The sequence below is a fragment of the Lampetra fluviatilis genome, chromosome 24, assembly GCF_964198595.1.
Source record: "Lampetra fluviatilis chromosome 24, kcLamFluv1.1, whole genome shotgun sequence".
Lineage (NCBI taxonomy): Eukaryota > Metazoa > Chordata > Hyperoartia > Petromyzontiformes > Petromyzontidae > Lampetra > Lampetra fluviatilis.
Genome location: NC_136298.1, coordinates 11,755,197 through 11,781,549, shown reverse-complemented (window position 1 = coordinate 11,781,549; position 26,353 = coordinate 11,755,197). Strand labels below are relative to the sequence as shown.

At 45.7% G+C, this 26,353-nt stretch overlaps 3 protein-coding genes across 3 annotated transcripts; all 3 read right to left on the bottom strand.

The window, feature by feature from the left end:
- Positions 1-5,172: 5,172 nt before the first annotated feature.
- On the bottom strand, positions 5,173-8,709 carry LOC144941263 (trypsin-like). Its single transcript, XM_078867879.1, has 5 exons — positions 8,670-8,709; positions 7,070-7,229; positions 6,058-6,317; positions 5,485-5,618; positions 5,173-5,322 (listed from the first exon to the last, which is right to left on the bottom strand). Exons 1-5 carry the CDS (start codon positions 8,707-8,709, stop codon positions 5,173-5,175), a joined length of 744 nt encoding a protein of 247 aa, XP_078724005.1.
- Positions 8,710-13,605: 4,896 nt separating this feature from the next.
- Positions 13,606-17,154, bottom strand: LOC144941171 (trypsin-like). Its single transcript, XM_078867728.1, has 5 exons — positions 17,115-17,154; positions 15,515-15,674; positions 14,491-14,750; positions 13,918-14,051; positions 13,606-13,755 (listed from the first exon to the last, which is right to left on the bottom strand). The coding sequence occupies exons 1-5, from the start codon at positions 17,152-17,154 to the stop codon at positions 13,606-13,608; spliced, it is 744 nt and encodes a 247-aa protein (XP_078723854.1).
- A 4,793-nt stretch (positions 17,155-21,947) lies between these two features.
- On the bottom strand, positions 21,948-25,482 carry LOC144941170 (trypsin-like). The gene is made up of 5 exons (XM_078867727.1): positions 25,443-25,482; positions 23,845-24,004; positions 22,833-23,092; positions 22,260-22,393; positions 21,948-22,097 (listed from the first exon to the last, which is right to left on the bottom strand). The coding sequence occupies exons 1-5, from the start codon at positions 25,480-25,482 to the stop codon at positions 21,948-21,950; spliced, it is 744 nt and encodes a 247-aa protein (XP_078723853.1).
- Positions 25,483-26,353: the final 871 nt, after the last annotated feature.

Below are 26,353 nucleotides of genomic sequence, written 5' to 3'. Positions count from 1 at the left end.
GGTGCAGTGAAGATCCTGAACGACGATGCTGAACCACTGCCGAGGGTCCCCTTTTATACCCGTTGGGAGCCCTCTTATCTCATGGCTTTATTCTCATTTCTACGTTACCCAATGCCTTATGTATGTCTCATTAAACTCGTCGATATTTTCCCACCTGAGACAATAAATTGCGAGTCAGCGATTCCACACGTTAATATTGGTTCCATTTATTAATTGTTTTCCACGGACGTTGCTTATATTGTTCTGTTTATGATCTCATACTTGGTAGAGATGGTGCCATTTGTGCGTGTGTAACGTGGCAGCTGTGATTAAGAGTATTTCTGCAGTTTGCGGACCAATTCTACAAATTGTGGAACCATTCCGATCTCTGTGGAAAAGTTACGGAATTGAGAGCTTTCGCCTGTGACTAGCCGATGTTCATAGAATTTAGCTAAAATTATTGCCTATAAAATTAACACTTATGTAAGTATGCATGAGTATATATAATATCCTCTAGAGGGGCTATTTAGTGGTCCTTTAAGTGAAGTCTATATTCACGTTAAACCATGAAGAGAAAGTCAAATGTGTCATAGTCAAAGTTATTATATTTTATTAAGCAGATCCCTAATATATTATTAATTGAATAGTCAAATACATTAATACTGATACATATATTTATGGATTTGGCCAGGTGTCAGATTCTTTATCAAAATTCTCGTTACTAAACCCCCACCACTCGACAAAATTAAGACGTTGAAAAAGACAACATTCATACATGCCAAGATGTTGATCACATTCAAACCAATAAAGCTCAACGGTGGTTTAAGGCTTTTCACGACATAATTTGAACATCCCTACCCGGGCTTCATCAGGTAGGGAAGTTTACAATCAAATGAGGCTGCTTCAGTACGAGCCGTGACATTACCACCTGCAAAAGAGCGTCATATTCCCATATATTTTCAACGAGAACCTGGCTGCTTACAATGTGACTTATTTCAAACAACTTCAAATACATCCATTTCAAAATCACATATAGATCATTGTATCAGCTACGAAAAGCTACATTTTACGTTAACACTGTTTTGTAACACGTCTTTCCATTGTTTCTGTGCACACCTTGCATGTGCCATGGATTCTATTGTTAACAGGTAAAGGGTGTCTCAATCAACTCTCGCCTAGTCACAAAAAAGTATATTTTCATGTTTCCTACGATGTCCTGTTATCGGCAGCTGAGCTGTACGTCCACCATATGCAGCACTTCTCATGAACGAGAGTCATCCTGAGTAATACTATGTATGTTGAACATCTTTCACACGGAACGTAGCCAACTGTGCTAATCAGAGGTGCGGGGGAAGGACAGCAAACTTAAATCTGTATTTAAAAGTGCATAGTTCCAGTCGCTTCCGAATACGCTTGTTAATCCAAGAAAGCATCACTGCGTATCATGACTCTTCTTCAGAAGGGTCCTGTCACGTTTTTTGCAGTTGAAGTCGATGATTCCTATGCATATTCATCTTGAGTAAATCACACGTGTCTGTCCATTTTTGTCTACGTGTGTCACTGTGCATGTGTGAATGTTTCTGTGTCATTTAGGAAGCGGTAGGGTAGAGGTTACCGCGCTGCACTACGAACCCGGCGACCCGAGTTCGATTTCCGCTCACGGCCAACACCAGCGACGATTATCTGAACCGGTCCTGGGCCTCTCTTATGTCGACTGCTGCAATGTATAACATCGCCACGAGGAATACAATGGCCGCTGGGCGTGGTGCTGGCCACCCACCCCTAGTGTGCCGTGCAAGCCTTTATACGTGCTTGCTTAAAGCGCTTCACCCAACAGTGTGTTAATGCTATACGGTGGATATTTGTCTTTGTTTTTGTGTCATTGTGTACAACGCCGGCCGTGGAGGCGAGGGTTGGTGGATCGCACAAAGTTGTGAAACTCGTACTTTTACACGTGTGTGCATAATTTATATAAGCCTACAGATTGCTCTTTAATAAACGTTCGATACTTTCTACATGAGGCTCAAACCATTTTCTGTAAGCCTACATCGTGCTCTTCAATTCGTTGCCTGTTACATTTACAATGTTAATGCCCTCATGTAACATCTAACAGTGATGGACTTTGTTAGGTTTGGGGTCGTCATGTTTTCACTCCACGGAAGCTCCGAAATTACTTTCATTACGTTAAGTGTGGTTTAGTCTTCACAATTTTGTTCACGTTTGTGCTTGTGTACCAGTTCTATATCACTGCCTCACTTCTGCTTGTCATTCGGATAAATTTGGTCACGTTTATTGTGAGGGTGACCGAAGAGAAGTGGACCACAATGTACAACTTCACTCAATACTCATGAGGGTTTTCGCATCTTGCACAATAGTCAATAGCTTTTCATACGCTTCTACATTGTTGCTTGAAACTTCTGCTTGCTGCAATGTCAAATATTCACGATATGACGCGATATTGCATTTCATGATAACAATGATCGTGATATGTTTACCATGACTTTGTAATGTATTTGACATTGTCTTGTTTTCCTTGCTTTGATGAACAGTGCGGTTGTATGAAATGAAGGGAGCTGATTTACATGGGTTGGACCAGATGACGCCAATAGGCGCACTTTTGGCGTCATCTGGTCCAACCCATGTGAGACTAGGCTCTAAGGAAAGCTGTCTCGGGTGTGGACCAATCAACTTCAAGGACAGTGCACATTATCAGAGTTATGTCTTTTGTTTGTATTATGACTGCAGGTATTGCGGTCTATGCAAACATGACTCCTTGTAAAAAGGCGTCATTTTTGTTGCCAGATAGAAGGGTAAAAAAACAATTATCATATTTTTACTGACAAATGAGGTTCCCATAATGAAGGGCGCTGTTGTGGTATCCGGTTTAATAGCACGCTAGACTTCTCGATTCAATTTCCCGGTGCGGCAGTTGAAACGGGGTACATTTATTAAAACCCCCAGTCTCTGTCCACCCAGCAGTGTAAATGTTATATTTTGTATTGGTTACATTATGCGAAGGTTACTTATTGCCGGTTTGCATGACAAAATGAGATTGTATCTACATTACTGTAGCTGGGATTGAGATAGGAGGGGGTGACCTGCAGTGAGTTTCTCTGTCTCCTCTCGAGCCCTGCTACATACAGAACGTGTAACACGTACTCGACAGAGTCACACACAAGGCAAATGTCCACACATCACCGCGTGCATCTTGGCCGTCCACTCGGTGAGGACGTCAGTCAAACAGACGCCGAGATGGCGGCTCATTCACGTTCATGTAACTGTGACGTACACAGACAGATGACACCCATAACGCCGACCTCGGGCGTTGATTGGATTTTTGAAGATCTGGACGAATAGGGGGGTGGGATTCGACGATTCGGTGTTCGGTCCGAGTGTTGGGTTTGAGTTCAGAATCAGAAGAATGAATTATCCTGAAGGAATCCGATGTGCTCTAAAGCTCTTTTTCACATTTGTCCGCGGAGTGGAATGAGTAATGATGAGTCTTGGGGATGCGCGGCTAACATCAGTGGCGAGTGGTGACATGAACTGCACCTGCTCCGCATCCCGTCACCACGCGCCCCCGCCCCCGCATCGTAAAAAAATGACAGCCTTCATCCAGCAGTGAATTTGATGGTGGTGATGCTCAAAATATCTCAATATGAAAGCGCACCCCCTGTGTATAGCCGTGTGTGTGTGCCTGTGTCGTGAAGGACGCGACTGTTCAGTTGGAGGCAGTCGCCCTCCAACAACAAAGGAAGTTAGAGGAGTGACGCTCACAACGAGCGGAGCACCAGACAGATAAAATGAAGCAAGCTTACACAGTAAGGGACACAGCTGGTGTGCAACTGCCAGTCATCTCAGTGAGTCGACCCATGGGACCTGGGTCTGTCCCTAACCTGTCAGAAAGCTTTCGACACTTAACGCGGCCTCAAAGTGCACTTGGCCTGGCACAGGCGACGTGTTGACGTCACCGCCACTTAGTGGTAAATGGCGGCTGTTGTTGTTGGAAGGTACCACGTGGTGACTGCTGAGCGCCGTGCGATTTAAAGGTTCCAGCGCCCCTCAGAAGAGGTGATCCGGAAACGACGATCGACTCTTATGCCTGAATGGTTCATCGAGTCCTCAAAGGTTGATCAATTTAACGACTATCGATTATTAAATCTAGCAGGAGAGAGGAAAAGAGGGAGGAGTTTATTTGCATGGGGTGGGTTATATTCAAATTAGGACAATGGCGGGTTGTGATTGGCTGGGAGTGTCCCTGGGAGCACCCCAAGGTCACGCTGTATTTCCTGTTTCGAGCTGTGAGAGGAGTTTGTATCGACCAATGGGAAGCCGAAATAATCCATCTCATTTGCATGTCACCCCAACCTTTGCATCGACTCTACTCAGTTGATTCTTGGCCAAATGATTCGACATACCCAAAGCAAATTACTTAAATTGGCCACTTTGTTGCTATGAACAATTTTAACTAAACATATATTTTTTAAACGTATACTATTGTTTCAAGGATTGCAGGTGGGAGGTATAGGGCCACCATACCAAAGGGTTTAAGAAGTCCCGTGCTGTATAGGCTACTACGGGGCTGATTTGTGGATAGCAGAGCAGTAGAGCAACTCAATCTATTGTACCGTGCTGATGTAGTGACATAGGACGTCACTACTGTGTCGGCCCGTACGAGGGCTGGGGGCCCCAAGGGGGTGCCTGGGGGTCACGTGGTGGAGGGACCCAGACCTCCCGTGAGGTGGGGGAAGGGAGGCGTGGCCTGGGAAGGGAGGCGTGGCTTGGGCAGAGCCGGCCACGTCAGAGCAGATATAAGCGTGGTGTGAACGCAGAGCGGGGCTGTTGAACTCCGAAGTGAAGACGGTATCATCGGTCCTCATGTCCCGGGTCGTCGTCGTGGACCAGGCAGCCCGTTGTCTACCTGGTCCACACTGTGTCGTGTTCCAGAGTGTTAGTGCGTTGAGGAAGGTGGTCACCACCTCATGTACAGTGTTATATTACTTACCGTTTAATAGTGTTGCCTCCAAGCTGTGTGTGTGTGTGTGCACCTAATTCGAACCCACTACACTATTAAGACAAAAATAAGACGACAAAAACATGGTGGCATCAACATTTCAAAGGTTTTATTCGTTTAATGGCATTACAACCATCATGGTGCTTGTTGCTTGGCAAGGTGGCTTGCGAGTGAGTCGCTCATTTGTCAACCATGCTGCTGGCGATCCAGGAGTTGTAGTTGCACACCTTGGTGTACACGCCGGGGTAGTTGGGCCGGGCGCAGTTGCGGCCCCAGGACACGATGCCCTGCAGCTGGCCATTGCACACGACGGGGCCACCAGAGTCTCCCTGCAGTGGCGGAATCAGGGGTCAAAGGGTCACCAGTTAGCAATTAACTTTGTCTCGATCTGAATGATTGGTGGAGTTGGCACTGGTTTGTAGCAAGAGGGCAGGTCGACGCTCATACTCCCGTTCAGACTTGTCGACTCAAGTCGCTTCAGGGGACCTCACCTGGCAGGAGTCCTTGCCACCCTCCAGGTATCCCAGGCAGATCATGTTGTTGGTGATGTCACCGGGGTAGGAGTTCCTGCAGGAGATGTCACTCAGCACGGGCGCCTGGAAGCACATGAGGACATCGGGGCTGCCTGTATGGAGACACGCGGGTGGCAGTGGTGAGGCATCGTACACTGGGGAAAGATATTGGGGTAACGTGAGGACGGAGAAACTCATAAGCAGAGGGGGCGGCATTAGAGAGTTTAGTCGACTCAGTTTGAAAGTCCCAGTAATGCAGAGGCAATGCATTTGGTTGGTAGCATTTATAAACCTTGAGAAAAGTAAGCAGATGAAGACAGTGGAAGACAGGGCGAGATGAAATTCAAGAGTTTGGAGATCCCTTCTGGACAGATATTGAGAAAGGAACGGAAAGAATGGAAGAAAATGGGGGAAGCCTGTGACGCGGTACAGCCTGAAACACATCCGAAAGCTATACAGAGTGACCACGAAACCGACATTGTAAGATCTTTAAAAACTCTTCTTGGAATGGATTTGCCAGGGAAGACGGACGTCTAAGCGCCGTGTCCTCACCGACAATGGTGTAGGTCTCGCCCCAGCCGGAGATGGTGCACATGACTCCGGTGTCGACGCAGGAGGAAGGCAGCGGGATGGCCTGCGCGTACTGGTTGAGGGTGGCGGGCGTGGACAGCTTGATGAGCATGATGTCGTTGTCGTAGGTGACTGAGTTGAACTGGGGATGGCTGATCACTTTGGAGGCCTGGATCTTCTGCTCGGTGCCCTCGGACACGAAGATGTTGTGCTCGCCGATGCGCACAGAGATGCTGGACGCGCTGGGGGTGGAGGAAGTGGATGACAGTAGTGATGATGATTTTTATCTATAGGGGATCGCTTAAATTTAGGTTTTAGGTTTTTTGGGGGGTTTATTTTGGCACAGGCAAAGCTCATTGGGCCATGAATGCTAATCGTTTATGGGGAACTGGTTACACAATAGAAACCTGGTTACAGCAATAACAATAAAACACGAACAAAACAATCCTAACAAAACTGGACATGGTCAAGTTCCGAATGGTAAGGTCATGCATCAACATGGCACAACTAGCACGTATTGTAAGATTAGTTGTAATTTAATTCAATGCCATCACGTCGACACTTCCCACCGTCACAAACCCAAATTGACCAGTGTGGTAGATTTCCAAGTGCTGTAAATATTGGTATAATCGCCTAAGCAAAACAAACTGCTGGGGCACATCGCCTTATTGTGGAAAGAGGATGTCGCATACCTTTGCAATCTGCTCATAGCCCTTTCTCGTTTGCTCGGATGGGTCTAATTCAAAATCATATGATCGGCTTCTTCATAGTACCAGCTGTGGCACTGCTGCCCCATGGGTGAAGCTCAAGTAAATATTCTTTGTGGCTAGGTCTGAGTTCAACAACATGAGCTTTAAGCTATTTTCAGATAAGGTCGTGATCACCAAGTTGTAGGTGTACACTGCATTTTACAAAAGTCGATGCGACTTCACTGACACCACCAGACACGCAGCACGCAACGAGATTCGCTTAGGTCCACGCGCAGCACACTCACGTCTGGTAGCAGTGAGCGGCAGACACGACCCACTCGCTGGAGATCAGGGAGCCTCCGCAGAAGTGGTATCCGTTGTTGAGGGACACCTGCCACGGCTGCGAGTGGGCAGCGCACTCGGAGCCACCCACGATGTGGTCCTCATACATGTATGGGGCCGCCGCTGTCAGCGAAGCAGAGTGTGAATTGGTATCCTGGCCACGGTCAAGTACTCAGACCCAACATTCATCGTGAGGATACTCGTCAACAGGATCATGGCCATCGACATTGTCTATAAGGCAAATAGGTGAATCCAAGGGAAGTAATGGAGGCAATGCTACCCCCCTCCCACCCCTGGAGTCCCAAAATAAATTTGTTATTGATATTTCCTAGAAAAAACGTACGGACATTTCATGAACACCACTCTTGGGAATATTATAGATCCGCTTCTGTTGTCTACGTGATGATCATCATCACCAATGTTACCTCTAACACAATTACAAAGTCCAATTCCAGAAAATAAAGTCACTCCGCTATGGTTACTAGAAATGTTGCATCACTTGCTCAATCGTCGTTCTTGTCTGATGGACAATATGGGCCCCACAGAAGGAATTTAGAATTTCCACCAATCGCTTGAGAACAAAAACGGACATGAGCCCCATCTTGCACTTGGGTATAATTCAGTTTTAGTCAAAGACCAATTTAACAGAACAGCCAAATAAGCAGCACACCTTCCTCTCCTCTGTTAGTTTGGTGATGCACATCACCATAGGAGGCGCAAAGTGTTTCCGATTGAGCTAACCTAGCGGAGGCCTACGCCAAATTAAGATACCAAATGACCACTAATGATACCCATCATTCATAATAGAGGTTTTGGGGTTAGATCGCGTAAATATATAAATGTGTTGTGAAAACCCGCTACCACCTGAAACAGCCAACTAGTAAGGGTTGTCACGTAAACAGAACGTGGCAATTCGTCACTAGAACAGCACACCGGTGTGTTGGAGAGCCAAGCCACCAAATTTACGTGATAACCTTTACTCGTTGGCTGTGTCGGGTGGTGGCGGGTTTCAACAACATGTTTATATTAGAATAGGTTTTTCCCTTTTTTTCTGGCAACAAAACAGGTGTTAGGATGTTAAAACACCAAACTGAAACCTTTTACAAGGAATCATGACTGCATTAACCATAATACTTATGGTCAGAATGCAAAAAAAAACATACTCTGATAATATATGCATTGTCTTTAAAACTGATTGGTCCACACCAGACAGCTTTCTTTGGAGACTAGTCACAAATGGTGTTAGACCAGAGGACGCCAAAAGGCGCCAAAAGGCTTCCTCTGGTCTATACATTCATATATCTAACCCAAAAACCTCTTTTATAGATATTGGTCGCGAAAGCCTACGTGTTGAACTGATACCCATAATTGTCTGCTCTGCTTAAACCAATGCTGTTAAACTGCCAGATGTCTATAGGCAAAGATTAGCACGGTTGGATACGTACGGTGCGAAATAAGTGTAGCATACGTACAAAGACCATCCCTGCTGGACATGGGTCCCAATTCGATCCAAAACCATTCACTACGCAACCAGTTAGCAGTGTAAGTTACACAAAGTCTCACCAGCGGTGCCCACGAGCAGAGCGAAGATGAGTCCGTACATGGTGCAGTGAAGATTCTGAACGACGATGCTGAACCACTGCCGAGGGTCCCCTTTTATACCCGTTGAGAGCCCTCGTATCTCATGGCCTTATTCTCATTTCTATGTTACCCAATGCCTTATGTTTGTCTCATTAAACTCGTCGATATTTTCCCACCTGAGACAAAAAATTGCGAGTCAGCGATTCCACACGTTAATATTGGTTCCATTTATTAATTGTTTTCCACGGACGTTGCTTATATTGTTCTGTTTATGATCTCATACTTGGTAGAGATGGTGCCATTTGTGCGTGTGTAACGTGGCAGCTGTGATTAAGAGTATTTCTGCAGTTTGCGGACCAATTCTACAAATTGTGGAACCATCCCGATCTCTGTGGAAAAGTTACGGAATTGAGAGCTTTCGCCTGTGACTAGCCGATGTACGTACAATTTAGCAAAAATTATTGCCTATAAAATTAACACTTATGTAAGTATACATAAGCATATATCAAATATCCTCTACTGGGGCTATTAAGTGGTCCTTTAAGTGAAGTCTGACAGCGGTGCTGTAATAAATCCATTGCAAGGATGCACCTGTGCCTTTTATACTTATGCCAACGACATTGCTGCATTTCTATATTCACGTATACCATGTAGAGAAAGCCAAATGTGTCATAGTCAAAGTTATTATATTTTATTACTTGAATAGTCAAATACTTTAATACTGATACATATATTTATGGATTTGGCCACGTGTCAGATTCTTTGTCAAAATTCTCGTTACTAAGCCCCCACCACTCGACAAAATAAAGACGTTGAAAAAGACAACATTCATACATGCCAAGGTGTTGATCACATTCAAACCAATACAACTCAACGGTGGTTTAAGGCTTTTCACGACATAATTTGAACTTCCCTACCCGGGCTTCATCAGGTAGGGAAGTTTACAATCCAATGAGGCTGCTTCAGTACGCGCCGTGACATTACCACCTGCAAAAGCGCGTCATATTCCCATATATTTTCAACGAGAACCTGGCTGCTTACAATGTGACTTATTTCAAACAACTTCAAATACATACATTTCAAAATCACATATAGATCATTGTATCAGCTACGACAAGCTACATTTTACGTTAACACTGTTTTGTAACACGTCTTTCCATTGTTTCTGTGCACACCTTGCATGTGCCATGGATTCTATTGTTAACAGGTAAAGGGTGTCTCAATCAACTCTCGCCTAGTCACAAAAAAGTATATTTTCATGTTTCCTACGATGTCCTGTTATCGGCAGCTGAGCTGTACGTCCACCATATGCAGCACTTCTCATGAACGAGAGTCATCCTGAGTAATACTATGTATGTTGAACATCTTTCACACGGAACGTAGCCAACTGTGCTAATCACAGGTGCGGGGGAAGGACAGCAAACTTCAATCTGTATTTAAAAGTGCATAGCTCCAGTCGCTTCCGAATACGCTTGTTTATCCAAGAAAGCCTCACTGCGTCTCATGACTGTCACGTTTTTTGCAGTTGTAGTCGATGATTCATTTGTATATTCATCTTGAGTAATTTACACGTGTGTCCATTTTTGTCTACGTGTGTCACTCTGCATGTGTGAATGTGTCTGTGTCATTTGGGGAGTGGTAGGGTAGAGGTTACCGCGCTGCACTACGAACCCGGCGACCCGAGTTCGATTTCCGCTCACGGCCAACACCAGCGACGATTATCTGAACCAGTCCTGGGCCTCTCTTATGTCGACTGCTGCAATGTATAACATCGCCACGAGGAATACAATGGCCGCTGGGCGTGGTGCTGGCCACCCACCCCTAGTGTGCGGTGCCAGGCTTTATACGTGCTTGCTTAAAGCACTTCACCCAACAGTGTGTTAATGCTGTACGGTGGATATTTGTCTTTGTTTTGTGTCATTGTGTACAACGCCGGCCGTGGAGGCGAGGGTTGGTGGATCGCACAAAGTTGTGAAACTCGTACTTTTACACGTGTGTGCATAATTTATATAAGCCTACAGATTGCTCTTTAATAAACGTTCGATATTTTCTACATGAGGCTCAAACCATTTTCTGTAAGCCGACATCGTGCTCTTCAATTCGTTGCCTGTTACATTTACAATGTTAATGCCCTCATGTAACATCTAACAGTGATGGACTTTGTTAGGTTTGGGGTCGTCATGTTTTCACTCCACGGAAGCTCCGAAATTACTTTCATTACGTTAAGTGTGGTTTAGTCTTCACAATTTTGTTCACGTTTGTGCTTGTGTACCAGTTCTATATCACTGCCTCACTTCTGCTTGTCATTCGGATAAATTTGGTCACGTTTATTGTGAGGGTGACCGAAGTGATGTGGACCACAATGTACAACTTCACTCAATACTCATGAGGGTTTTCGCATCTTGCACAATAGTCAATAGCTTTTCATACGCTTCTACATTGTTGCTTGAAACTTCTGCTTGCTGCAATGTCAAATATTCACGATATGACGCGATATTGCATTTCATGATAACAATGATCGTGATATGTTTACCATGACTTTGTAATGTATTTGACATTGTCTTGTTTTCCTTGCTTTGATGAACAGTGCGGTTGTATGAAATGAAGGGAGCTGATTTACATGGGTTGGACCAGATGACGCCAAAAGGCGCACTTTTGGCGTCATCTGGTCCAACCCATGTGAGACTAGGCTCTAAGGAAAGCTGTCTCGGGTGTGGACCAATCAACTTCAAGGACAGTGCACATTATCAGAGTTATGTCTTTTGTTTGTATCATGACTGCAGGTATTGCGGTCTATGCAAACATGACTCCTTGTAAAAAGGCGTCATTTTTGTTGCCAGATAGAAGGGTAAAAAAACAATTATAATATTTTTACTGGCAAACGAGGTTCCCATAATGAAGGGCGCTGTTGTGGTATCCGGTTTAATAGCACGCTAGACTTCTCGATTCAATTTCCCGGTGCGGCAGTTGAAACGGGGTACATTTCTTAAAACCCCCAGTCTCTGTCCACCCAGCAGTGTAAATGTTATATTTTGTATTGGTTACATTATGCGAACGTTACTTATTGCCGGTTTGCATGACAAAATGAGATTGTATCTACATTACTGTAGCTGGGATTGAGATAGGAGGGGGTGACCTGCAGTGAGTTTCTCTGTCTCCTCTCGAGCCCTGCTACATACAAAACGTGTAACACGTACTCGACAGAGTCACACACAAGGCAAATGTCCACACATCACCGCGTGCATCTTGGCCGTCCACTCGGTGAGGACGTCAGTCAAACAGACGATGAGATGGCGGCTCATTCACGTTCATGTAACTGTGACGTACACAGACAGATGACACCCATAACGCCGACCTCGGGCGTTGATTGGATTTTTGAAGATCTGGACGAATAGGAGGGTGGGATTCGACGATTCGGTGTTCGGTCCGAGTGTTGGGTTTGAGTTCAGAATCAGAAGAATGATTTATCCTGAAGGAATCCGATGTGCTCTAAAGCTCTTTTTCACATTTGTCGGCGGAGTGGAATGAGTAATGGTGAGTCTTGGGGATGCGCGGCTAACATCAGTGGCGAGTGGTGACATGAACTGCACCTGCTCTGCATCCCGTCACCACGCGCCCCCGCCCCCGCATCGTAAAAAGATGACAGCCTTCATCCAGCAGTGAATTTGATGGTGGTGATGCTCAAAATATCTCAATATGAAAGCGCACCCCCTGTGTATAGCCGTGTGTGTGTGCCTGTGTCGTGAAGGACGCGACTGTTCAGTTGGAGGCAGTCGCCCTCCAACAACAAAGGAAGTTAGAGGAGTGACGCTCACAACGAGCGGAGCACCAGACAGATAAAATGAAGCAAGCTTACACAGTAAGGGACACAGCTGGTGTGCAACTGCCAGTCATCTCAGTAAGTCGACCCATGGGACCTGGGTCTGTCCATAACCTGTCAGAAAGCTTTCGACACTTAACGCGGCCTCAAAGTGCACTTGGCCTGGCACAGGCGACGTGTTGACGTCACCGCCACTTAGTGGTAAATGGCGGCTGTTGTTGTTGGAAGGTACCACGTGGTGACTGCTGAGCGCCGTGCAATTTAAAGGTTCCAGCGCCCCTCAGAAGAGGTGATCCGGAAACGACGATCGACTCTTATGCCTGAATGGTTGATCGAGTCCTCAAAGGTTGATCAGTTTAACGACTATCGATTATTAAATCTAGCAGGAGAGAGGAAAAGAGGGAGGAGTTTATTTGCATGGGTTATATTCAAATTAGGACCATACCAAAGGGTTTAAGAAGTCCCGTGCTGTATAGGCTACTACGGGGCTGATTTGTCGATAGCAGAGCAGTAGAGCAACTCAATCTATTGTACCGTGCTGATGTAGTGACATAGGACGTCACTACTGTGTCGGCCCGTACGAGGGCTGGGGGCCCCAAGGGGGTGCCTGGGGGTCACGTGGTGGAGGGACCCAGACCTCCCGTGAGGTGGGGGAAGGGAGGCGTGGCCTGGGAAGGGAGGCGTGGCTTGGGCAGAGCCGGCCACGTCAGAGCAGATATAAGCGTGGTGTGAACGCAGAGCGGGGCTGTTGAACTCCGAAGTGAAGACGGTATCATCGGTCCTCATGTCCCGGGTCGTCGTCCTGGACCAGGCAGCCCGTTGTCTACCTGGTCCACACTGTGTCGTGTTCCAGAGTGTTAGTGCGTTGAGGAAGGTGGTCACCACCTCATGTACAGTGTTATATTACTTACCGTTTAATAGTGTTGCCTCCAAGCTGTGTGTGTGTGTGTGCACCTAATTCGAACCCACTACACTATTAAGAAGAAAATAAGACGACAAAAACATGTGGCATCAACATTTCAAAGGTTTTATTCGTTTAATGGCATTACAAACATCATGGTGCTTGTTGCTTGGCAAGGTGGCTTGCGAGTGAGTCGCTCATTTGTCAACCATGCTGCTGGCGATCCAGGAGTTGTAGTTGCACACCTTGGTGTACACGCCGGGGTAGTTGGGCCGGGCGCAGTTGCGGCCCCAGGACACGATGCCCTGCAGCTGGCCATTGCACACGACGGGGCCACCAGAGTCTCCCTGCAGTGGCGGAATCAGGGGTCAAAGGGTCACCAGTTAGCAATTAACTTTGTCTCGATCTGAATGATTGGTGGAGTTGGCACTGGTTTGTAGCAAGAGGGCAGGTCGACGCTCATACTCCCGTTCAGACTTGTCGACTCAAGTCGCTTCAGGGGACCTCACCTGGCAGGAGTCCTTGCCACCCTCCAGGTATCCCAGGCAGATCATGTTGTTGGTGATGTCACCGGGGTAGGAGTTCCTGCAGGAGATGTCACTCAGCACGGGCGCCTGGAAGCACATGAGGACATCGGGGCTGCCTGTATGGAGACACGCGGGTGGCAGTGGTGAGGCATCGTACACTGGGGAAAGATATTGGGGTAACGTGAGGACGGAGAAACTCATAAGCAGAGGGGGCGGCATTAGAGAGTTTAGTGGACTCAGTGTGAAAGTCCCAGTAATGCAGAGGCAATGCATTTGGTTGGTAGCATTTATAAACCTTGAGAAAAGTAAGCAGATGAAGACAGTGGAAGACAGGGCGAGATGAAATTCAAGAGTTTGGAGATCCCTTCTGGACAGATATTGAGAAAGGAACGGAAAGAATGGAAGAAAATGGGGGAAGCCTGTGACGCGGTACAGCCTGAAACACATCTGAAAGCTATACAGAGTGACCACGAAACCGACATTGTAAAATCTTAAAAAACTCTTCTTGGAATGGATTTGCCAGGGAAGACGGACGTCTAAGCGCCGTGTCCTCACCGACAATGGTGTAGGTCTCGCCCCAGCCGGAGATGGTGCACATGACTCCGGTGTCGACGCAGGAGGAAGGCAGCGGGATGGCCTGCGCGTACTGGTTGAGGGTGGCGGGCGTGGACAGCTTGATGAGCATGATGTCGTTGTCGTAGGTGACTGAGTTGAACTGGGGATGGCTGATCACTTTGGAGGCCTGGATCTTCTGCTCGGTGCCCTCGGACACGAAGATGTTGTGCTCGCCGATGCGCACAGAGATGCTGGACGCGCTGGGGGTGGAGGAAGTGGATGACAGTAGTGATGATGATTTTTATAGGGGATCGCTTAAATAGGGGATCGCTTAAATTTAGGTTTTAGGTTTTTTGGGGGGTTTATTTTGGCACAGGCAAAGCTCATTGGGCCATGAATGCTAATCGTTTATGGGGAACTGGTTACACAATAGAAACCTGGTTACAGCAATAACAAAAAAACACGAACAAAACAATCCTAACAAAACTGGACATGGTCAAGTTCCGAATGGTAAGGTCATGCATCAACATGGCACAACTAGCACGTATTGTAAGATTAGTTGTAATTTAATTCAATGCCATCACGTCGACACTTCCCACTGTCACAAACCCAAATTGACCAGTGTGGTAGATTTCCAAGTGCTGTAAATATTGGTATAATCGCCTAAGCAAAACAAACTGCTGGGGCACATCGCCTTATTGTGGAAAGAGGATGTCGTGTACCTTTGCAATCTGCTCATAGCCCTTTCTCGTTTGCTCGGATGGGTCTAATTCAAAATCATATGATCGGCTTCTTCATAGTAACAGCTGTGGCACTGCTGCCCCATGGGTGAAGCTCAAGTAAATATTCTTTGTGGCTAGGTCTGAGTTCAACAACATGAGCTTTAAGCTATTTTCAGATAAGGTCGTGATCACCAAGTTGTAGGTGTACACTGCATTTTACACAAGTCGATGCGACTTCACTGACACCACCAGACACGCAGCACGCAACGAGATTCGCTTAGGTCCACGCGCAGCACACTCACGTCTGGTAGCAGTGAGCGGCAGACACGACCCACTCGCTGGAGATCAGGGAGCCTCCGCAGAAGTGGTATCCGTTGTTGAGGGACACCTGCCACGGCTGCGAGTGGGCAGCGCACTCGGAGCCACCCACAATGTGGTCCTCATACATGTATGGGGCCGCCGCTGTCAGCGAAGCAGAGTGTGAATTGGTATCCTGGCCACGGTCAAGTACTCAGACCCAACATTCATCGTGAGGATACTCGTCAACAGGATCATGGCCATCGACATTGTCTATAAGGCAAATAGGTGAATCCAAGGGAAGTAATGGAGGCAATGCTACCCCCCTCCCACCCCTGGAGTCCCAAAATAAATTTGTTATTGATATTTACCAGAAAAAACGTACGGACATTTCATGAACACCACTCTTGGGAATATTATAGATCCGCTTCTGTTGTCTCCGTGATGATCATCATCACCAATGTTACCACTAACACAATTACAAAGTCCAATTCCAGAAAATAAAGTCACTCCGCTATGGTTACTAGAAATGTTGCATCACTTGCTCAATCGTCGTTCTTGTCTGATGGACAATATGGGCCCCACAGAAGGAATTTAGAATTTCCACCAATCGCTTGAGAACAAAAACGGACATGAGCCCCATCTTGCACTTGGGTATAATTCAGTTTTAGTCAAAGACCAATTTAACAGAACAGCCAAATAAGCAGCACACCTTCCTCTCCTCTGTTAGTTTGGTGATGCACATCACCATAGGAGGCGCAAAGTGTTTCCGATTGAGCTAACCTAGCGGAGGCCTACGCCAAATTAAGATACCAAATGACCACTAATGATACCCATCATTCATAATAGAGGTTTTGGGGTTAGATCGCGTAAATATATAAATGTGTTGTGAAAACCCGCTACCACCTGAAACAGCCAACTAGTAAGGGTTGTCACGTAAACAGAACGTGGCAATTCGTCACTAGAACAGCACACCGGTGTCTTGGAGAGCCAAGCCACCAAATTTACGTGATAACCTTTACTCGTTGGCTGTGTCGGGTGGTGGCGGGTTTCAACAACATGTTTATATTAGAATAGGTTTTTCCCTTTTTTTCTGGCAACAAAACAGGTGTTAGGATGTTAAAACACCAAACTGAAACCTTTTACAAGGAATCATGACTGCATTAACCATAATACTTATGGTCAGAATGCAAAAAAAAACATACTCTGATAATATATGCATTGTCTTTAAAACTGATTGGTCCACACCAGACAGCTTTCTTTGGAGACTAGTCACAAATGGTGTTAGACCAGAGGACGCCAAAAGGCGCCAAAAGGCTTCCTCTGGTCTATACATTCATATATCTAACCCAAAAACCTCTTTTATAGATATTGGTCGCGAAAGCCTACGTGTTGAACTGATACCCATAATTGTCTGCTCTGCTTAAACCAATGCTGTTAAACTGCCAGATGTCTATAGGCAAAGATTAGCACGGTTGGATACGTACGGTGCGAAATAAGTGTAGCATACCTACAAAGACCATCCCTGCTGGACATGGGTCCCAATTCGATCCAAAATCATTCACTACGCAACCAGTTAGCAGTGTAAGTTACACAAAGTCTCACCAGCGGTGCCCACGAGCAGAGCGAAGATGAGTCCGTACATGGTGCAGTGAAGATTCTGAACGACGATGCTGAACCACTGCCGAGGGTCCCCTTTTATACCCGTTGAGAGCCCTCATATCTCATGGCCTTATTCTCATTTCTATGTTACCCAATGCCTTATGTTTGTCTCATTAAACTCGTCGATATTTTCCCACCTGAGACAAAAATTTGCGAGTCAGCGATTCCACACGTTAATATTGGTTCCATTTATTAATTGTTTTCCACGGACGTTGCTTATATTGTTCTGTTTATGATCTCATACTTGGTAGAGATGGTGCCATTTGTGCGTGTGTAACGTGGCAGCTGTGATTCTACAAATTGTGGAACCATCCCGATCTCTGTGGAAAAGTTACGGAATTGAGAGCTTTCGCCTGTGACTAGCCGATGTACGTACAATTTAGCAAAAATTATTGCCTATAAAATTAACACTTATGTAAGTATACATAAGCATATATCAAATATCCTCTACTGGGGCTATTAAGTGGTCCTTTAAGTGAAGTCTGACAGCGGTGCTGTAATAAATCCATTGCAAGGATGCACCTGTGCCTTTTATACTTATGCCAACGACATTGCTGCATTTCTATATTCACGTATACCATGTAGAGAAAGCCAAATGTGTCATAGTCAAAGTTATTATATTTTATTACTTGAATAGTCAAATACTTTAATACTGATACATATATTTATGGATTTGGCCACGTGTCAGATTCTTTGTCAAAATTCTCGTTACTAAGCCCCCACCACTCGACAAAATAAAGACGTTGAAAAAGACAACATTCATACATGCCAAGGTGTTGATCACATTCAAACCAATACAACTCAACGGTGGTTTAAGGCTTTTCACGACATAATTTGAACTTCCCTACCCGGGCTTCATCAGGTAGGGAAGTTTACAATCCAATGAGGCTGCTTCAGTACGCGCCGTGACATTACCACCTGCAAAAGCGCGTCATATTCCCATATATTTTCAACGAGAACCTGGCTGCTTACAATGTGACTTATTTCAAACAACTTCAAATACATACATTTCAAAATCACATATAGATCATTGTATCAGCTACGAAAAGCTACATTTTACGTTGACACCGTTTTGTAACACGTCTTTCAAATTGTTTCTGTGCACACCTTGCATGTGCCATGGATTCTATTGTTAACAGGTAAAGGGTGTCTCAATCAACTCTCGCCTAGTCACAAAAAAGTATATTTTCATGTTTCCTACGATGTCCTGTTATCGGCAGCTGAGCTGTACGTCCACCATATGCAGCACTTCTCATGAACGAGAGTCAATCGGAGTAATACTATGTATGTTGAACATCTTTCACACGGAACGTAGCCAACTGTGCTAATCAGAGGTGCGGGGGGAAGGGTAGCAAACTTAAATCTGTATTTAAAAGTGCATAGCTCCAGTCGCTTCCGAATACGTTTGTTAATCCAAGAAAGCCTCACTGTGTCTCATGACTCTTCTTCAGAAGGGTCCTGTCACGTTTTTTGCAGTTGAAGTCGATGATTCCCATGCATATTCATCTTGAGTAATTCACACGTGTCTGTCCATTTTTGTCTACGTGTGTCACTGTGCATGTGTGAATGTTTCTGTGTCATTTGGGGAGTGGTAGGGTAGAGGTTACCGCGCTGCACTACGAACCCGGCGACCCGAGTTCGATTTCCGCTCACGGCCAACACCAGGGACGATTATCTGAACCAGTCCTGGTCCTCTCCTATGTCAACTGCTGTAATGTGTAAACATCGCCACTAGGAATACAAAGGCGGCCGGGCGTGGTTTTGGCCACCCTCCCCTGGTGTGCCGTACCGACCTTTATAGGTGCTCGCTAAAAGCACTTGCCCCAACAGTGTGTTAATGCTATACAGTGGATATTTGTCTTTGTTTTTCTCTTATTGTGTACAACGCCGGCCGTGGAGGCAAGGGTTGGTGGATCGCACAATGTTGTGAAACTCGTACTTTTACACGTGTGCATAATTTATTTAAGCCTACAGCTTGCTCTTAAATAAACGGTCGATACTTTCTACATAAGGCTCAATCCATTTTCTGTAAGCCTACATCGTGCTCTTCAATTCGTTGCCTGTTATATTTACAATGTTAATGCCCTCATGTAACATCTAACGGTGATGGACTTTGTTTGGTTTGCGGTCGTCATGTTTTCACTCCACGCAATGATGTGATAGGATCAAGCTCCGAAATTACTTTCATGCGTTAAGTGTGGTTAAGTCTTCACAATGTTGTTCACGTTTATGCTTGTGTATCAGTTCTATATCACTGCATCACTGCTGCCTGTCATTCGGATAAATTTGGTCACGTTTATTGTGACGGTGACTGAAGAGAAGTGGACCACAATGTACAACTTCACTCAATACTCGTGAGGGTTTTCACATCTTGCATAATAGTCAATAGCTTTTTACACGCTTCTACATTGTTTCTTGAAACTTCTGCTTGATGCAATGTCAAATATTCATGATATGACGCGATATTGCATTTCACGATAACAATGATCGAGATATCTGTTTACCATGACTTTGTAATGTATTTGACATTGTCTCGTTTTCGTTGCTTTGATGAACAGTGCGGTTGTATGAAATGAAGGGAGCTGTTGTGGTACCAGGTTTAATAGCACGATGGACTTCTCGATTCAATTTCCCGGTGCGGCAGTTGAAACAACGGGGTACATTTCTTAAATCCCCTAGTCTCTTATTCTTAGGTTTTTTTCGGTAAAGTCAAGTAGGTAAAAAATTAAAATTAATAAAAGTAAAATAAAAATAAAATAAAAATCACGACGTTTCGTAGGCAACACACGCTTCCGTCTTCAGGTGGAACCGTCACAGCACGCTTGCTGTATCAAGTAAATGAGAGATTCCAAGAGATACTACCCCGTATATATACTGGTTGAGGGGGGGGGATGGGCCAGGACAGGCCCCCTTTTTATTATTATGGTAAGGTGCGGCTTGAGACTACGGCTAGGACCGAGCCTCTGCCATGTAGATGGCTAAAGCACAAAAGCAGGTCAGGAAGAAACAGCCTCCTGCTATGTTGCTTGGTGGGTAAAACTTATAGCAGGAAACCAGTGTGTGAAAAAAGCTAAACATGGTAAAACAAAACTGGCTGTCTATCAGTAACCTGTACAGTAACTCAAGAAAGCTTCAAATCTAGAACCCTAGTCTCTGTCCACCCAGCAGTGTAAAGGTTATATTTTGTATTTGTGTATTGGTTAAATTATGCGAACGTTACTTATTGCTGGTTTGCATGACAAAATGAGATTGTATCTACAGTACTGTAGTTGGGATTGAGATTGTAGGGGGTGATCTGCAGTGAGTTTCTCTGTCTCCTCTCGAGCCCTGCTACATACAGAACGTGTAACACGTACTTGACAGTCACACACAACGCAAATGTCAACACATCACCGCGTGCATCTTGGCCGTCGTGTTCGGTCCGAGTGTTGGGTTTGAGTTCAGAATCAGAATAATTATTTATCCTGAAGGAATCCGATGTGCTCTAAAGCTCTTTTTCACAGATGTCCACGGAGCGGGATGAGTAACGGTGCGGCTTTGGGGTGCGCGGCTAACATCAGTGGCGAGTGGTGACGTGAACTGCACCTGCTCTCCATCCCGTCACCCCCCCCGCATCGTAAAAAGATGGCAGCCTTCATCCAGCATTGAATTTGATGGTGATGATCAAAATATCTCAAGATGAAAGCGCACCCCCTGTTTATAGCCGTGTGTGGGTGCCTGTGTCGTGAAGGCAGTCGTCCTCCAACAACAATTTAAGGCAGAGGAGCGACGCTCACAACAACGAACGGAGCGCCGAAAAAAATGAAGCAAGCTGACACAGTAAGAGACGCAGCTGGTGTGCATCTGCCAGTCATCTCAGTGAGTCGACCCATGGCACCTGGGTCTGTCCCGTGACCTGTCAGAAAGCTTTCGACACTTAACGCGGCCTCAAAGTGCACTTGGCCTGGCAAAATCGCCGTGTTGACGTCATCGCCACTTCGTGGTAAATGGCGGGTGTTGTTGTTGGAACGTACCACGTGGTGACTGCTGAGCGCCGTCCGGTTTAAAGGTTCCAGCGCCCACACAATAGGTGATCCGGACACGACGATCGACTCTTATACCTGAATGGTTCATTGAGTCCTCAAAGGTTGATCGATTTAACGACCATCGATTATTAAATCTTGCAGAAGAGATGGTAAGAGGGAGGAATTTATTTGCGTGGGGTGGGTCATATTTAAATTGGGAAAATGGCGGGTTGTGTTTGGCTGGAAGCGTCCCTGAGAGCGCCCCAAGGTCACGCTATTTCCTGTGTCGAGCTGTGGGAGGAGTTTGATTCGACCAATGGGAAGCCGGCATTAACCATCTCATTTGCATGTCACCCCCTCCTTAGCATCGACTCTACTCAGTTGATTCTTGGCCAAACGATTCGACATACCCGACGCAAATTAGTTAAATTGGCCACTTCGATGCTATGAACAATGTTAACTAAACATATGTTTGTTAAACGTATACTATTGTTTCAAGGATTGCAGGTCAGAGGTATAGGGCCACCATACCAAAGGCGTTAAGAAGTCCTGTGCTGTATTGGCTGCTACGGGGCTGCTTTGTGGTTTGCAGAGCAGTAGAGCAAATCAATCCATTGTACCGTGCTATGCGGTGTTTCGATCATCAACTTTACGAAGAAAATAAGATGACAAAAACATGGTGCCATCAACATTTCAATGATTTTATTCGTTTCATGGCATTACAATCATCATGGTGCTTGTTGCTCGACAAGGTGGCTTCCGAGTGAGTGGCTCAGTTGGCAGCCATGGTGCTGGCGATCCAGGAGTTGTAGTTGCACACCTTGGTGTACATGCCGGGGTAGTTGGGCAGGGCGCAGTCGTTGCCCCAGGACACGATGCCCTGCAGCTGGCCATTGCATACGACGGGGCCACCGGAGTCTCCCTGCATTGGCGGAATCAGGGGTCAAAGGGTCACCAGTTAGCAATTAACTTTGTCTCAATCTGAATGATTGGTGGAGGTGGCACTGGTTTGTAGCAAGTGGACAGGTCGACGCTCAAACTCCCGTTCAGACTTGTCGACTCAAGTCGCTTCAGGGGACCTCACCTCGCAGGAGTCCTTGCCACCCTCCAGGTATCCCAGGCAGATCATGTTGTTGGTGATGTCACCGGGGTAGGAGTTCCTGCAGGAGATGTCACTCAGCACGGGCGCCTGGAAGCACATGAGGACATCGGGGCTGCCTGTATGGAGACACGCGGGTGGCAGTGGTGAGGCATCGTACACTGGGGAAAGATATTGGGGTAACGTGAGGACGGAGAAACTCATAAGCAGAGGGGGCGGCATTAGAGAGTTTAGTGGACTCAGTGTGAAAGTCCCAGTAATGCAGAGGCAATGCATTTGGTTGGTAGCATTTATAAACCTTGAGAAAAGTAAGCAGATGAAGACAGTGGAAGACAGGGCGAGATGAAATTCAAGAGTTTGGAGATCCCTTCTGGACAGATATTGAGAAAGGAACGGAAAGAATGGAAGAAAATGGGGGAAGCCTGTGACGCGGTACAGCCTGAAACACATCCGAAAGCTATACAGAGTGACCACGAAACCGACATTGTAAAATCTTTAAAAACTCTTCTTGGAATGGATTTGCCAGGGAAGACGGACGTCTAAGCGCCGTGTCCTCACCGACAATGGTGTAGGTCTCGCCCCAGCCGGAGATGGTGCACATGACTCCGGTGTCGACGCAGGAGGAAGGCAGCGGGATGGCCTGCGCGTACTGGTTGAGGGTGGCGGGCGTGGACAGCTTGATGAGCATGATGTCGTTGTCGTAGGTGACTGAGTTGAACTGGGGATGGCTGATCACTTTGGAGGCCTGGATCTTCTGCTCGGTGCCCTCGGACACGAAGATGTTGTGCTCGCCGATGCGCACAGAGATGCTGGACGCGCTGGGGGTGGAGGAAGTGGATGACAGTAGTGATGATGATTTTTATCTATAGGGGATCGCTTAAATTTAGGTTTTAGGTTTTTTGGGGGGTTTATTTTGGCACAGGCAAAGCTCATTGGGCCATGAATGCTAATCGTTTATGGGGAACTGGTTACACAATAGAAACCTGGTTACAGCAATAACAATAAAACACGTACAAAACAATCCTAACAAAACTGGACATGGTCAAGTTCCGAATGGTAAGGTCATGCATCAACATGGCACAACTAGCACGTATTGTAAGATTAGTTGTAATTTAATTCAATGCCATCACATCGACACTTCCCACCGTCACAAACCCAAATTGACCAGTGTGGTAGATTTCCAAGTGCTGTAAATATTGGTATAATCGCCTAAGCAAAACAAACTGCTGGGGCACATCGCCTTATTGTGGAAAGAGGATGTCGCATACCTTTGCAATCTGCTCATAGCCCTTTCTCGTTTGCTCGGATGGGTCTAATTCAAAATCATATGATCGGCTTCTTCATAGTACCAGCTGTGGCACTGCTGCCCCATGGGTGAAGCTCAAGTAAATATTCTTTGTGGCTAGGTCTGAGTTCAACAACATGAGCTTTAAGCTATTTTCAGATAAGGTCGTGATCACCAAGTTGTAGGTGTACACTGCATTTTACACAAGTCGATGCGACTTCACTGACACCACCAGACACGCAGCACGCAACGAGATTCGCTTAGGTCCACGCGCAGCACACTCACGTCTGGTAGCAGTGAGCGGCAGACACGACCCACTCGCTGGAGATCAGGGAGCCTCCGCAGAAGTGGTATCCGTTGTTGAGGGACACCTGCCACGGCTGCGAGTGGGCAGCGCACTCGGAGCCACCCACAATGTGGTCCTCATACATGTATGGGGCCGCCGCTGTCAGCGAAGCAGAGTGTGAATTGGTATCCTGGCCACGGTCAAGTACTCAGACCCAACATTCATCGTGAGGATACTCGTCAACAGGATCATGGCCATCGACATTGTCTATAAGGCAAATAGGTGAATCCAAGGGAAGTAATGGAGGCAATGCTACCCCCCTCCCACCCCTGGAGTCCCAAAATAAATTTGTTATTGATATTTACCAGAAAAAACGTACGGACATTTCATGAACACCACTCTTGGGAATATTATAGATCCGCTTCTGTTGTCTCCGTGATGATCATCATCACCAATGTTACCACTAACACAATTACAAAGTCCAATTCCAGAAAATAAAGTCACTCCGCTATGGTTACTAGAAATGTTGCATCACTTGCTCAATCGTCGTTCTTGTCTGATGGACAATATGGGCCCCACAGAAGGAATTTAGAATTTCCACCAATCGCTTGAGAACAAAAACGGACATGAGCCCCATCTTGCACTTGGGTATAATTCAGTTTTAGTCAAAGACCAATTTAACAGAACAGCCAAATAAGCAGCACACCTTCCTCTCCTCTGTTAGTTTGGTGATGCACATCACCATAGGAGGCGCAAAGTGTTTCCGATTGAGCTAACCTAGCGGAGGCCTCGCCAAATTAAGATACCAAATGACCACTAATGATACCCATCATTCATAATAGAGGTTTTGGGGTTAGATCGCGTAAATATATAAATGTGTTGTGAAAACCCGCTACCACCTGAAACAGCCAACTAGTAAGGGTTGTCACGTAAACAGAACGTGGCAATTCGTCACTAGAACAGCACACCGGTGTGTTGGAGAGCCAAGCCACCAAATTTACGTGATAACCTTTACTCGTTGGCTGTGTCGGGTGGTGGCGGGTTTCAACAACATGTTTATATTAGAATAGGTTTTTCCCTTTTTTTCTGGCAACAAAACAGGTGTTAGGATGTTAAAACACCAAACTGAAACCTTTTACAAGGAATCATGACTGCATTAACCATAATACTTATGGTCAGAATGCAAAAAAAACATACTCTGATAATATATGCATTGTCTTTAAAACTGATTGGTCCACACCAGACAGCTTTCTTTGGAGACTAGTCACAAATGGTGTTAGACCAGAGGACGCCAAAAGGCGCCAAAAGGCTTCCTCTGGTCTATACATTCATATACCTAACCCAAAAACCTCTTTTATAGATATTGGTCGCGAAAGCCTACGTGTTGAACTGATACCCATAATTGTCTGCTCTGCTTAAACCAATGCTGTTAAACTGCCAGATGTCTATAGGCAAAGATTAGCACGGTTGGATACGTACGGTGCGAAATAAGTGTAGCATACGTACAAAGACCATCCCTGCTGGACATGGGTCCCAATTCGATCCAAAATCATTCACTACGCAACCAGTTAGCAGTGGAAGTTACACAAAGTCTCACCAGCGGTGCCCACGAGCAGAGCGAAGATGAGTCCGTACATGGTGCAGTGAAGATTCTGAACGACGATGCTGAACCACTGCCGAGGGTCCCCTTTTATACCCGTTGAGAGCCCTCATATCTCATGGCCTTATTCTCATTTCTATGTTACCCAATGCCTTATGTTTGTCTCATTAAACTCGTCGATATTTTCCCACCTGAGACAAAAATTTGCGAGTCAGCGATTCCACACGTTAATATTGGTTCCATTTATTAATTGTTTTCCACGGACGTTGCTTATATTGTTCTGTTTATGATCTCATACTTGGTAGAGATGGTGCCATTTGTGCGTGTGTAACGTGGCAGCTGTGATTCTACAAATTGTGGAACCATCCCGATCTCTGTGGAAAAGTTACGGAATTGAGAGCTTTCGCCTGTGACTAGCCGATGTACGTACAATTTAGCAAAAATTATTGCCTATAAAATTAACACTTATGTAAGTATACATAAGCATATATCAAATATCCTCTACTGGGGCTATTAAGTGGTCCTTTAAGTGAAGTCTGACAGCGGTGCTGTAATAAATCCATTGCAAGGATGCACCTGTGCCTTTTATACTTATGCCAACGACATTGCTGCATTTCTATATTCACGTATACCATGTAGAGAAAGCCAAATGTGTCATAGTCAAAGTTATTATATTTTATTACTTGAATAGTCAAATACTTTAATACTGATACATATATTTATGGATTTGGCCACGTGTCAGATTCTTTGTCAAAATTCTCGTTACTAAGCCCCCACCACTCGACAAAATAAAGACGTTGAAAAAGACAACATTCATACATGCCAAGGTGTTGATCACATTCAAACCAATACAACTCAACGGTGGTTTAAGGCTTTTCACGACATAATTTGAACTTCCCTACCCGGGC